A 12,678-nucleotide genomic window follows, 5' to 3' on the forward strand; every position below is an offset into this window, starting at 1 on the left:
TATTTATTTATGTATGTGTGTGTGTGTATATGTGTATTATAACACGTGGTTCAATAAGTCCCGAGACTAAGTACTAAAAAAAGGTCTTTTTTATAAAATTAATTTTTATTCATTAACATAGTCTCCTCCAAGAGCGATACAGTCCCTCCAACGCTTTTCTAACTTTTCTATCCCATGTGTGTAGAACGATTTGTCTTTGGCTTCAAAATAAGCCTCCGTTGCTGCGATAACTTCACTATTTGAGTCAAATTTCTTACCCTGAAGCATTTTTTTGAGGTCTGCAAACAGCCAGTAATCGCTGGGGGCCAAGTCTGGCGAATAAGGGGGATGAGGAAGCAATTCGAAGCCCAATTCGTTAATTTTGGCCATCGTTCTCACGGACTTGTGACAAGGCGCGTTGTCCTGGTGAAACACCACTTTCTTTTTGTTCATGTGAGGCCGTTTATCCGCAATTTCGTACTTCAATCGCTCCAATAAGCACATGTAATAGTCACTATTTATATTTTGCCCCTTTTCAAGGTAGTCCATGAAAAGTATTCCATGCGCATCCCAAAATATAGACGCCATAACCTTACCGGCCGATTTCTGAGTCTTTGGATGCTTCGGGCGGCTTTCACCAGCCGCTCTCCACTCCGCTGCCTGCCGATTGGATTCCGGAGTGAAATGGTATATCCAGGTTTCATCCATTGTTACATACCGACGTAAAAAATCCTTTTTATTATGATTCATCAGCGCCAAACATCGCTCTGAATCATTGATACGTTGTTCCTTTTGATTAGTTATAATCAAACGCGGCACCCACTTAGAAAAAAGCTTTTTCATGGTCAAATTTTTATGTAAAATAGTGAAAACACTACCAGCTGAAATCTTCACTATCTCGGCTATCTCTCGCACTTTTACCTTCCGATCTTCCAATACGATTTTGAGGACTTGGTTAATATTTTGTTGAGTCACTGGTTCATTTAGACGACCTGAGCGTTCCCCATCATTGGTGTCCATGCGACCGCGTTTGAAGTCGGCATACCACCGACAAATGGTTGCTTTAGAGGGAGCTGATCCTGCATAACATTTTATAAGCCATTGCTGTGCTTCAACGGTATTTTTTCCCATTAAAAAACAATGTTTTATCAACACGCGAAACTCGTTTTTTTCCATTGTATCGAAATTACAACCGTAGCGTCACTTAAATGTTTCAAAATCAATAATTTTATTGTTCCATTTTTAAAAATTTGACACATATTCTTGTATTGATAGCCAGTACTTTTTAAAAATCAAAAGAGTTTTTAATATATGCGCCATTTCCAGGTTAGTCTCGGGACTTATTGAACGATCTAGTATTATGCCGTGTTTTAAATGAAAACTCCCTATTGGTTTGATTTATTTTGACATTTTCAACAATAATCATATTTCCAATAATTCTTAATTGTTATATATAAATGATATTAGATTAATAAAAAAATGCAATATTGAATTCATTATATTTTATTTCTTATCCAAAAAATTACAGATTCATTTAACAGTGCAGAATGTATCAAGTTAAATTATACGCAACTACTTTCTCTTGATAATCAGTTAACAAAAGAGATAAATATTAAATATGACACACTTTAACCATAGACAATTATACATAAAAACTTAAGAAAAAGCAAAAAATAGTAATAAAAAAAAACAGTAATATACCCTTTTTTAGTAACTTCTTGAGAGCTGTGTAGATGTAAATTATAATATTTGAACTTATAGATTGAATTTGATTCTCTGCAATGTTTAAATTTAGCATAGATTTATGGAAAATTGTATCATGATTGAATGAAAAAATTGCTACACCTATTAAACTGATACAATTTACCATGAAATCCATGCTTTACAGCCTAATAATCGTGTTTCCTTTTGCGATTAGTATTGTTATTCACCCTAAAAAAACAGCCCCCTCATGCGACGCCCCATGCCTTGTCTGTCATATAAAATGTTGAATCGGTTGACAAGTTGATTGATGGCATTACAGCCTTTCGTAATTGTACCTAAGTAAGTCATAAGAGCCACATCGTTACATTGCTGAAATGAAAAAATAAATATGTATTAAAATTTAATTTAAGCATATTTAGAAATTAAAAAATTTACATTAAAAATTTAAATTAGAAGTATAATTTTTTATATCATCAGTATCATTCTACTATACTATTTATTATCTATTTCACATAGGATGGGTACGGTGACGTTTGATATGTTCCAATACACGCTCACTATTTTCGACAAATCGGATAAATATACATTTTTAAAAATCACCAATTAGTTTCCAAAGCAAATAATAATGCTTGATTAGATTGAAATTGTATTTATATATGCGTTTTTATATTTTAAACAAAATAAAAAAGGTACAGAAAAAATGATAACTTAAAATTACAGGCATGAAACGAAACGTTTAATGATAGGGATTGACACGTAGTAATCGGCTAAAATAAATAATCGCAACGGCCATCTTGTGAATCGCGTCATCTCACTGACTCGAGATATCTCAATCAGTACTTTCTGTCTCTTGTATGCTTCCCGTGTTTTGGTTTTGCCAGTTGCTATAGTTGTATTTGTTGCTGTTTTATTGTTGTTAAGTTCTGTTATTATTATTTTTTAGTTATTCATTTTGTGTGTGTGTTCTGTTCTGTAAAATGCCGAAAAGAACAAAAGAAGACCGTTTCAAACAGTCAATTGGTTGTCCGCTTTCGGGAATACTTTGAACGGGAGTGAGAAAATAGCGGTCCATTATTATCTGTCAACCACATAGTGGATTGAGTTGCACAGGCACTTGAAATTAGGCGTAATACAGTGTCCAAAATTACTTCAGCCTATTGCAGTCCACTGTTGGACATAGGCCCCCACAAGCTCGTGCCAAAAAATGGCGTGAACTCATGTGTGTTGCCTATAGTCACCACGCTGGGCGGGTTGGTGACCGCAGGGCCGGCTTTGTCGCACTGAAGACGCTGTTGCCCGTCTTCGGCCTGTGTATTTCAAAGCCAGCAGTTGAATGGTTATTCCGCTATCGGTCGGCTTTATAAGTTTCAAGGTGGTAGTGGAACTGTGTTATCCCTTAGTCTCCTCCTACGACACCCACGGGAAGAGACGCTGGTGACTATATTCTTTATTGCCGTAGCCACACAGCTTAGTGTCACACACTTCAGCCTATCGCAGTCCACTGCTGGACATAGGCCTCCCCAAGTTCGCGCCACACATCCCGGTCTTCCGCAATCCTCATCCAGCCTACACCGGCAATTTTACGTAGATCGTCGGTCCAACGGGCCGGAGGACGTCCCACACTGCGTTTGCCAAGACGCGGTCTCCACTCTAGGACCCGTCTACTCCAACGGCCATCGGTCCTGCGACACAGATGACCAGCCCACTGCCACTTCAACTTGCTAATTCTGTGGGCTATGTCGGTTACTTTCGTTCTCTCGCGGATAGTCTCATTTCTAATCCTGTCTTTGAGAGAGACCCCAAGCATAGCCCGTTCCATTGCACGTTGAGCGACTTTAAACTTGTGGACCAGTCCCTTGGTCAGTGTCCACGTCTCGGCTCCGTATGTTAACACAGGCAGGACGCATTGCTCGAGGAGCTTAGTGTCAAAAGTAAGTAAAGAAAAGTATGGTGACACCAATATGGAAGATAATAAGTTATCGACTCCCAAAAAGAGGCACAGGAAATAAATGTTTGGTCGTTGAGGTTGAATACGATTATTAGCGGAGAAATGAGTTGCCCACAGTTTTACAATAATTAATGTCTTTGAAAGGTGCTAAATTATTTAATGGAAGTGTGACATCGTTATGGCGACTTTTAAATAAAATTGGATTTCCATAAAATAAAATAAAAGTTAACAAACGGAAAAGTGCGTGTAAACTTTGTGACATTCTTAGACAAGGCGAAAAACATTACGGATTGGAACAACGTAGTATTCCTTGACTAGACATGGTTGAACGCCAATCATACTGTTGGCAAAGTATGGACAGACGACACTGCTCATTCTTCGACTAAAGTACCGGAGGGTAAAGGCGAACGACTAATAATTTGCCACGTGAGCTGTGTTAATGGGTTTGTCGATAGCTCATTTCTCGCGTTTAACACCACCCTTAAAATATTATTTATTCACTATAGCGATGATTAATTTTTAATAAGCAGTTAAATTTTTTTTTTATATAATCGATTAAAGGTTAACCGCATTTGTACTCGATAATCGAATTACATCAATTAATTATACATGGTCACCTCACTATAGAGTTAATTTGACATGTGTCACCGTACCCATCCTACGTGAAATAAGGTATAACTAAAACTAAATTAACTATCAGGTATTACAATATTTGAAAAAAAAAAATTATTTAATAAGAAAATAAAACAAAACTCACATTATAGAAATGTGTACGGAATTGCTGAGAAGTGAGTAACGGAAGCCTGTTGGCAAGGGCTCTTGCTTCTCTCAAGAGCGTTGGACGGGGTGGCAAAGTCCCATCGCGGATAGCCCGCACGGTCGCCAGCACCGCCCTTACCCGCGAAACTAACATCTTAATAGCTGATCTTTGAGCTGTTAGATGTTCCGCAACTAAAATATAGGATTTAAATTGTCAACATCATACAATGCAAAATCGTATCTTTTAAAACATCCTACAGGTGATGGTATCAAAATAGTAATGGTTTTTACGTAGTGTTCTAAACTAGAAAAGAAATTTGATTTGTCACAATTTTGTCACATTTATTGTTTGTAATATCGTAAATTTTTAACAATTTATTTTAAACAAAAAAAAAAACATTTAATAATTATCATCCTTTGAAAATAGACATTCTTAAGTACATATATAAATATCTCTAGAAACAACAATAAATAAGAATCAATAAAAGAACGCAACACAAATGTGTTTGCTATTTAAAAATATTACCTTTATGAAATGTATGGTATAGGTTAAATAACATGTAGTTTACCTAAGCTATTAAGAGCAGCTTCCCCTGACGATACTCTTGCTACATGGTCCACACCAATCCTTTCGGCTTCCTCAGCAGCCAAAGTATATGTCAAAGGAGCAAGAAGCATTGTAGCTCTCCCATTAACTACATCTATCACAGATTCATATAGCACAACTGGCAATTGCTGAAAACCATAGTGATTCATTTATTTGACTTTATGAACTATAGCATCTTTAGGGTATGCAAAAGGTGTAAAAAGACTACTCTAAGAATACAAAAAATTTAAAATTATATTTAATAAACAAAAAAGTGTTTACTCTTCACACTCAAGGGCCCTCAATAGGATGTGAATTATTTGTCAAAGGTCCAGAATCATATACAACACACAAGCACAAACGCCGAGACAACAATAAATATTTGTTTGTCTGATCAAACTTGTAACAGCTTGGGCTGCAGCTATTGCTCTAGCCGGCGACCCGCCGTGGGAGCTCGTGAAGGAGGTCCTTGCCAAGATCTACTCATACGTCTCGGCTAGGAGGGCTCTCGGTGAGGACCTACGTTGGACGGAATCCTACGAGTACGCCGGATGGAGCAAGAAGCACCAATGCGGAGATGGGGAGAGGACCCGGCGGAGTAGCCGTATGGCATACGCGTAATGACTGCCTTGCGCCCGGTCCTTGAGCGGTGAATGCGCCGTAAGCGCAAGCCCCTCATCTTCCGTCTGACGCAGGATCTCATTGGGTACGGCTACTTTTAAAATTTGGTGACTACTTGTGTCGGACGGCCCAAAGGGAGCCGACGACTGGATGTCACGATTGTGGCGCGACGATGGACTCGGCCCAGCACACCCTCGAGGTGTGTCCGAGATGGGCGGCGCTGCGTCGCGATCTGACGACAGTCCTCGGACGGTACTTGTCACTGCCGAGCGTAATCACCGCGATGCTCGGCGACGACGAGTCCTGGAAGGCGATGGTCTCCTTCTGCGAGACAGTAATGTCCCAGAAGGAGAATGACGAGCGGGTGAGAGAGGAGGCCGCCAACGAGTCCTGTCTCCGCAGGCGACAAATGGGGATGCGTAGGAGGCGCCTTCAGTAACACCCTTGTGCCAGTGTCGAGCCGGGATGGGAACCCGGTCCTGCTAGACACGGCATCGTCGAGACTGTTCAGAGGTGAGCTGGACAGTCCCCATGGAGGAGAAGTCTGGCCTTTTCGCCGAGGCCAGCCTGTCGCTGGAGGAATCCTGTTGCCTGCAAATCCGGGACCCTACAATTAAAACGGCTGAAGGCTCCCGCAGGGGTTTACGAGACGGCTAGATCAACAGTCAGTTGCTAACACTACATTGCTTATGTGTTGTCACATTTGTAAATAATAATTTAAAACTTACATCACCCTTTCTACCAGCTGGATTGAGCATTAACATGACTGGACACTCATTTATGTCACATATCTGTCTATGAACAGCTATATCTCTCTCTGTTGGAGTATCTCCAGTGGTATACCAACCAAGAAAGTCCATGTCCGAGAATACTTGCTTAACTATAAGGATATAAATAAAACTTTTTATAAATAAGCTATATACTTTTAAAACCATAGAAAAATTACAATTTGAAACTCACTCTCTAGTTACTATATTAAAAATTTAAAAGAATTATTACTTATATATATACTACTAGCTTTTACCCGCGACTTCGCTGGCATTGAATTTTTTTTAATAAAAAGTATCCTGTAAGTATGTTACTTCTAATACCTCAAAGAATATGTGTACAAAGTTTCATGATGATCGGTCGAGTAGTTTCCACGTGAAAGCGTAAAAAACAAACTTACATTCACATTTATAATATTAGTAGAGATTATTTGAGAAGAGGGCCAAACAAGAGATTCAAATAATTATTAAGAGTATAAATATATTTTTAAATTCTAAATACTTTGCTATTAAGAATTGACAAAGTAGAAGTTTATGAATAACAATAATATATTCTTTATTGCACACCAAAATATGAACAAATAATTTTAACTAAAAAAAAGATGTACAAAGGCGATCATATCGCTGAAGAGCGATTTTTCCCAGACAACCTTTGGGCATAGGACACTATATAGTAGTGGCGGATAGGAAGTGTACAATTCTTAAGGATGAATAAAAATAGTGTATCATAGATTCACTAATACATACGCATAGATATATACAAATATACATACATAAATAATCAAGATAGTATAATATACGTGTGTAAATGTACAATATATATTGATATAAAATATGTATATTTAAATTCTAAAAATTATTATATGTTAAGGGGCATATAATACTTCTTTAGACGTTGCTTAAAAAAGGCTGGAGTAGAAGCACGTCTTATTGGAAGCGGAAGAGAATTCCAAAGGCGGACAGTTTTAGCAGTGAAGGAATTAGAATAGAAGGAGGATGTATGAGAAGGAACTTTAAGACGTAAATTGGAGTCAGATCTAAGGGAACGTTCATGGGTATTGCAAAGATACGTGAACCGTTCTTTAAGGGATTGAGGGGCATCAGGATTGAAAATTACACAGTAAAGAATAGAAAGAAAATGAGTATTCCTGCGAAAACGAATCGGGAGCCACTTGAGTTTCTTGTGGTAATCGAAGACATGGTCGTATTTGCGAAGCCCAAATACGAACCGTATACAAAGATTCTGGAGTCACTCAAGCTTATTCAGTTGCACCTCTGTAAGATCTAAGAAACATGCATCTGCATAGTCAAGAATCGGTAAAAGGATTGATTGTGCTAATGCAATTTTAGTAGGCAAAGGAAGAAAGAATTGAAGACGACGAAGTGACCCGATGGCTGCAAATGTCTTTCTGCTGAGTTCAGTTAATTGAGGTGTCCAGGAGAGAAACTGATCTAGAGTTACCCCCAAATTCTTAACATTCTTGCTGTGGTTCAGAATAGTATTATTAAATACTACAGGTGGTATAAGTGACCAATCTATACAACTGATCAACTTTGGGCTACCCACAAAATGACCTGGAACTTTGAAGGATTAACTTTTAACGCGAGCGAGTTGCTCCATTTGTAAATGTTAATTAAGTCATGATTAAGTTGATTAATACTTGAGGATAAGTCGGCCAGCTTAGAATGGGTATGAATTTGAAGATCGTCCGCATACAGGTGGTAGCAAGAAATAATGATTTTGCTGATTGAATTAATAAAGAAAATGGGGGTGGGGGGAAGGGGTGTAGGCCGGGGGTGAGTACGCTTAAGTGTGCGGCGTTAAGCTTATTGGCTCGCCTCTGTCAAGTCTGTCATACGCGTCCTCGTCGCCCTCAGCTCGCCGACGTACGGGCTTGGGGGCGAACCCATTCCTTAGGGCGTCAGGTCTTTTGGAGTGGGTCGCACACCCTGGAAATACTGTGGTCGAAACGGGCGCCGCAAACTACCATGTACCCCGGCTAGCTACTGCTGTAGCTAAGTATGACAGGCCATCTGCCGGGTATAGTAGGTGACCCGGTGGATCTCAATTACAAATTCCTACCTGCGGTAGAGCCTCCGCAGTTGATCGCTGTACGCGCAGATGACGGAGTCCTGGGAGGTTGAGTCGAGCCAGACCAGCCGACAACACGCCCCTTTGGTCCCGAGTTCGTGCTAAACAGTAGCCCCCGAGTCTAACCAGCTTGGAGGAAATGGCTATACGTCCCGTCAGAGCGCCGTAGTTGAGGTGGAGGGGGAGAAGCGAAAGGCCATGCTGACGGAGTAAGGATGTGTGGAACAACTGGTATATCCGAATCTGGTCTACCAGCCACACATAGCACGCGGCCCTCGGGCACGTGCGTCCGAGCTCCTGATGTCGCGCTGTACGCCAACTCTCTTCACCTATATCTGCTGGGTAGTCCTAGTGCTCATATAGCACTCCCAGTTGCGGGCTCGAAGGAGGGTGGGAAGCTCAGCAGATGAAGAATTTTCCTTCCGAACCATGGACACATCAGGATTCGTAAAAAACATCGAGCAACCGGTGGTTTCGCGTGGGGCGGTTGTAAGCGCTCCACCGTCACCGTTGACCGGCGAAACGAGAGCCGACGCTGAAGCAAATGTGGTGGCATCCAGAAACGTGGTTTTGCCCCCGTCGGCTGACGCGGGAGCAATCGCGGCTGCTGAGTAGGGGATGGCCGGGGGTGTGACTGCAATCACCCTACCAGGCCCGGATAAAGGAGGACCGTGGATGGTAGTCACCTCCAAAAAATCAAACAGGACACAACAAAACAAGAAGACCAACATAAACACTGGTAACACAGAAAAATGCGAGCCAGACAAACGCAGAAAAAGACCCAATACCAAAAACAGACGGAAACGGAAGCTAAGAGCTGAAAGTGCTCTGGCATAACCAACGGAGGTCAACCTGGAAGTAACGCCAAACCCCGAACCGGGTACCTCTAAAAACACCAACAAGCGACATCGTCTTGAGGATACGGAGACACCTAGCGGGGCCAACAAGAAGGCCCGCACTGGTGCAACACCCAAATCCTATGCAGCGGCCTAGCGCGAGCTAGCAATCCACCCATGTTCCAGGGCAAACCGACATATGCAAACGGTTCACTACAGCTGTGGTGCATGAACGTCGAGGCCATGGAGTGGGTGAAAAGCAAGCATTGACGGCCACACACTGACTTCCGGAGTCAAATTAGAAGTCCGCAGGAAATCTGACTTACCAAGGAAAGTCAGGTGTGGAATTCTAAAACCAGGCAAAGCAGAACAAGCAAGATTGGCGAAGCACTTCGATACTTCAACCCCTGGGCTGAAGTAGATCGATGGTTGCTGCACGCAGCTCAAAAACAGGCTACAGGTACCTTCATAGTAGTCAGTATACCAGAGGACCTAATCCTAGCTAGCATCTTAGAGCGTGGGCGTCAACTATACTATATGCTGGGCGCCGTCTACATTAAGTTTGAAGAACGAAAGGGACGGTTTACCGACATACCACCACAATCGAGGGAAACAAAACAAACTAAGGTGAATCAGCCAGGGGATACCCTGATGATGGTAGAGGATTCTACCCAACAACCAGGCACCAGCTGCAGAGAAAACGACACACCCGAAGGCACTCTCTCGGACACTGCGCACGATCTGACGAACGCCGACATGGCGAGCGACGGTAATGAGGCGGATAGTGCGGAGATTGGGCCCAAGGGTTAAAAGAACTCGACCTCGGGACAGGGGACGACTCTAACGATGGAGTCCCTTGTACCTAGCAGTCGAGCTCTCCAAATCAATCTCCACCACAGCCTTACCGCTACGGCACAGCTGCGTAGGTGGTTGGAAACAAACAAGACAGCTGTAGCCCTCATCCAAGAACCCTGGCTATCGCGGTCAGGGTCCATACAAGGATTAGGCAACCTTAAAGGTAAGCTCATAACAAGTAACGAACCTAACCCAAGGGCAGCTATATTTGTCACTAATAATATTCCCATGCAGACACTAACTGAATTCTGTTCCAGAGATATCTGCACAATTAAAACAGCCAACTCCTCGAACACATCGCTGGGAGTTGTCCTCACGTCTTTCTATATGCCAGACGGAGAGGACCCCCCACCACAAGACCTGGTACGGCTGGTAAACTACTACGAGGCAGAGAAATCAGACATCATCGTTGCAACAGACTCGAATTGCCATCATAGTCTGGGGTAACGAAAAAACCAATAACAGAGGTAAGATACTTATTGAAGAAACAAAATTACTTAAAAAAAAAGCACTAACACCTGTTTTAACTGGTAATTTCTTCAAAATATTTTAAAAATAATATGTATTGGGCAAGTGTTCTGTCAAATATTAGAGTTTGTTCACAGAATCCAAAACCATAATTACTAAGTCATAATATATAAATACTAATAAACATTATATACTTACACTGTTCTTCTTTTAAATTGTAGTAATCTCTATCAATAATTATATCACCATCTATGACACTAAAAACTAGTTCAAAAGAGTTCATTACTTCTATGTTTCGTCCTTTTTGTTTCCCAATGAGAGCACCAATAACTAAAAAGTTTGATTATTATTTAGAAATTAAATCTAATAAAATATTATTTTATAACTATAGATCACTATAGTTATAAAATGATATATCCTGACTGACGGATTTGTTTTTTCGAAGAAACACTTTCTATACTTCTCAATTAAATTTGAAGAAAATATATAATTCCTAAGTGCAAAAAAATAGGGAAAGAAATTTTTAGCTACAATTTTAATTTTATAAAAATGGACATTGCATGTGACTATGTAAAAACAAATACAAATTTTTTATTATTTTTGTTTTGCAACAAACAAATTTAAAGTTGATATAAAAGTCTTTAATTACCAAATCAGAATCATGGCATCTAAAAATCGACAGAAAATGTATAGAACCTAAATTGAATAAATAATGTACATTAAAATATGTATTACTGTATTATGTATACTTTAAATTAATAATAATAACCCAGGTCTTTAAATTAAAAGCCGTCGAATTATCTAAGCTTAAAATTTGACCGTTTATCAGCATAATTTTGTTACAAAAAAAACAAAATAACCCTAACCTATCTAACTTCCAAATTAGACCGTTTATCTGCCTAATTTGGTTACAAAAAAAATAAACCTAACTGATCTAACTTCAAAATGACAGTTCTTAATCTAGAGACTAGCCATAACCACTGCACACTCATTAGCTACAAGTAGGGCGTAAAACATGTGGTATGGGTCGGGAACACACTCACAACTCATGTCATACAAATATTTGTCACAAGCGGCTACCGGCCTGCAACCTCAACCACTACAGCAGCATCTAGTGCTGTGCCCTACTAACCAATCCATCGTCTTTATTCAATATAAGTATAAAAAACCACTGTAATATAATACCTGTTTGTGGTGAGCCCTCTTGTGCCCTTAAACGGGTCCAATGCTCCGAAACATTCATAATAACTAATGGATGAAGAGAAACAGTAACGGAACCGGAAGTAGCCGTAGTTACTACCACGCTCTTAGGATTCCCAACGGTTGAAGGAGCTGGTGATGTTGGATTCGGCAGATCCACCGGCGGTCCTGATGATGCACTTTCTACTTCTACCTCCATCTCAAAATCAATTCGATCTGCACTTGACATAGCTCTGAATTATTTGAAACAGTTGACGCAACACCTATATTAGTTAGATAAAATACAAAAAAAGCAAAATTGATTTCAGTACAAATCTATACAATGTAGTTAGTTAGTTAGTTAGTTCTTTGCTTAATGGCTCTATACAATGTATAATGCAATGAAGATTTTGAAGTATTTCCAATTTGATAATGATCAATTTGACATTCGAATTTCAATGTGACCAGACTAATATAGCGAAGCCATTACGGAGAAGCACACTATTAAATGTTAAGTTTTATTAAAACGAACTATAAAAACGAAAAAGAAAGGAACAAGAAATAAATACAAAAAAAATATAGACCAATCTGACTCAGACAGATTTTTAAGGCGCTCGAAATTTTTTATACGTATGGTGATGGAGGCCAGAATTCTAAATGTGGATTTACTCGAGCGCCGTGGGGAGTGGAGACGTATTGGATTGTGAAGGTTAGAAGCTAAAAAGAAAAAATACAAGTGTGTTTTAGACCGCACGACTGAAGTAAATCTTCTTTAGCAATAGGCCTGCACTGAATCTATGCTATGGCTATGAGAAAAATAGAGAAAGAAAGAGCTTTACTCAATACTTAAAAATTTCATTACACTAATTGAATTAATTATTACA

The 12,678-nt window shown here is 40.0% G+C and overlaps 1 protein-coding gene across 1 annotated transcript; it reads right to left on the bottom strand.

Annotated features, from left to right (window-relative positions):
• Nucleotides 1-1,466: 1,466 nt before the first annotated feature.
• On the bottom strand, nucleotides 1,467-12,205 carry LOC123663960 (COP9 signalosome complex subunit 6). The gene is made up of 6 exons (XM_045598599.1): nucleotides 11,801-12,205; nucleotides 10,814-10,945; nucleotides 6,326-6,477; nucleotides 4,960-5,125; nucleotides 4,389-4,582; nucleotides 1,467-2,052 (listed from the first exon to the last, which is right to left on the bottom strand). The coding sequence occupies exons 1-6, from the start codon at nucleotides 12,042-12,044 to the stop codon at nucleotides 1,912-1,914; spliced, it is 1,029 nt and encodes a 342-aa protein (XP_045454555.1). The 5' UTR covers nucleotides 12,045-12,205; the 3' UTR covers nucleotides 1,467-1,911.
• Between the last annotated feature and the right edge of the window lie 473 nt (nucleotides 12,206-12,678).

The sequence above is a fragment of the Melitaea cinxia genome, chromosome 2 (assembly GCF_905220565.1).
Source record: "Melitaea cinxia chromosome 2, ilMelCinx1.1, whole genome shotgun sequence".
In the NCBI taxonomy this organism is placed as follows: Eukaryota; Metazoa; Arthropoda; class Insecta; order Lepidoptera; family Nymphalidae; genus Melitaea; species Melitaea cinxia.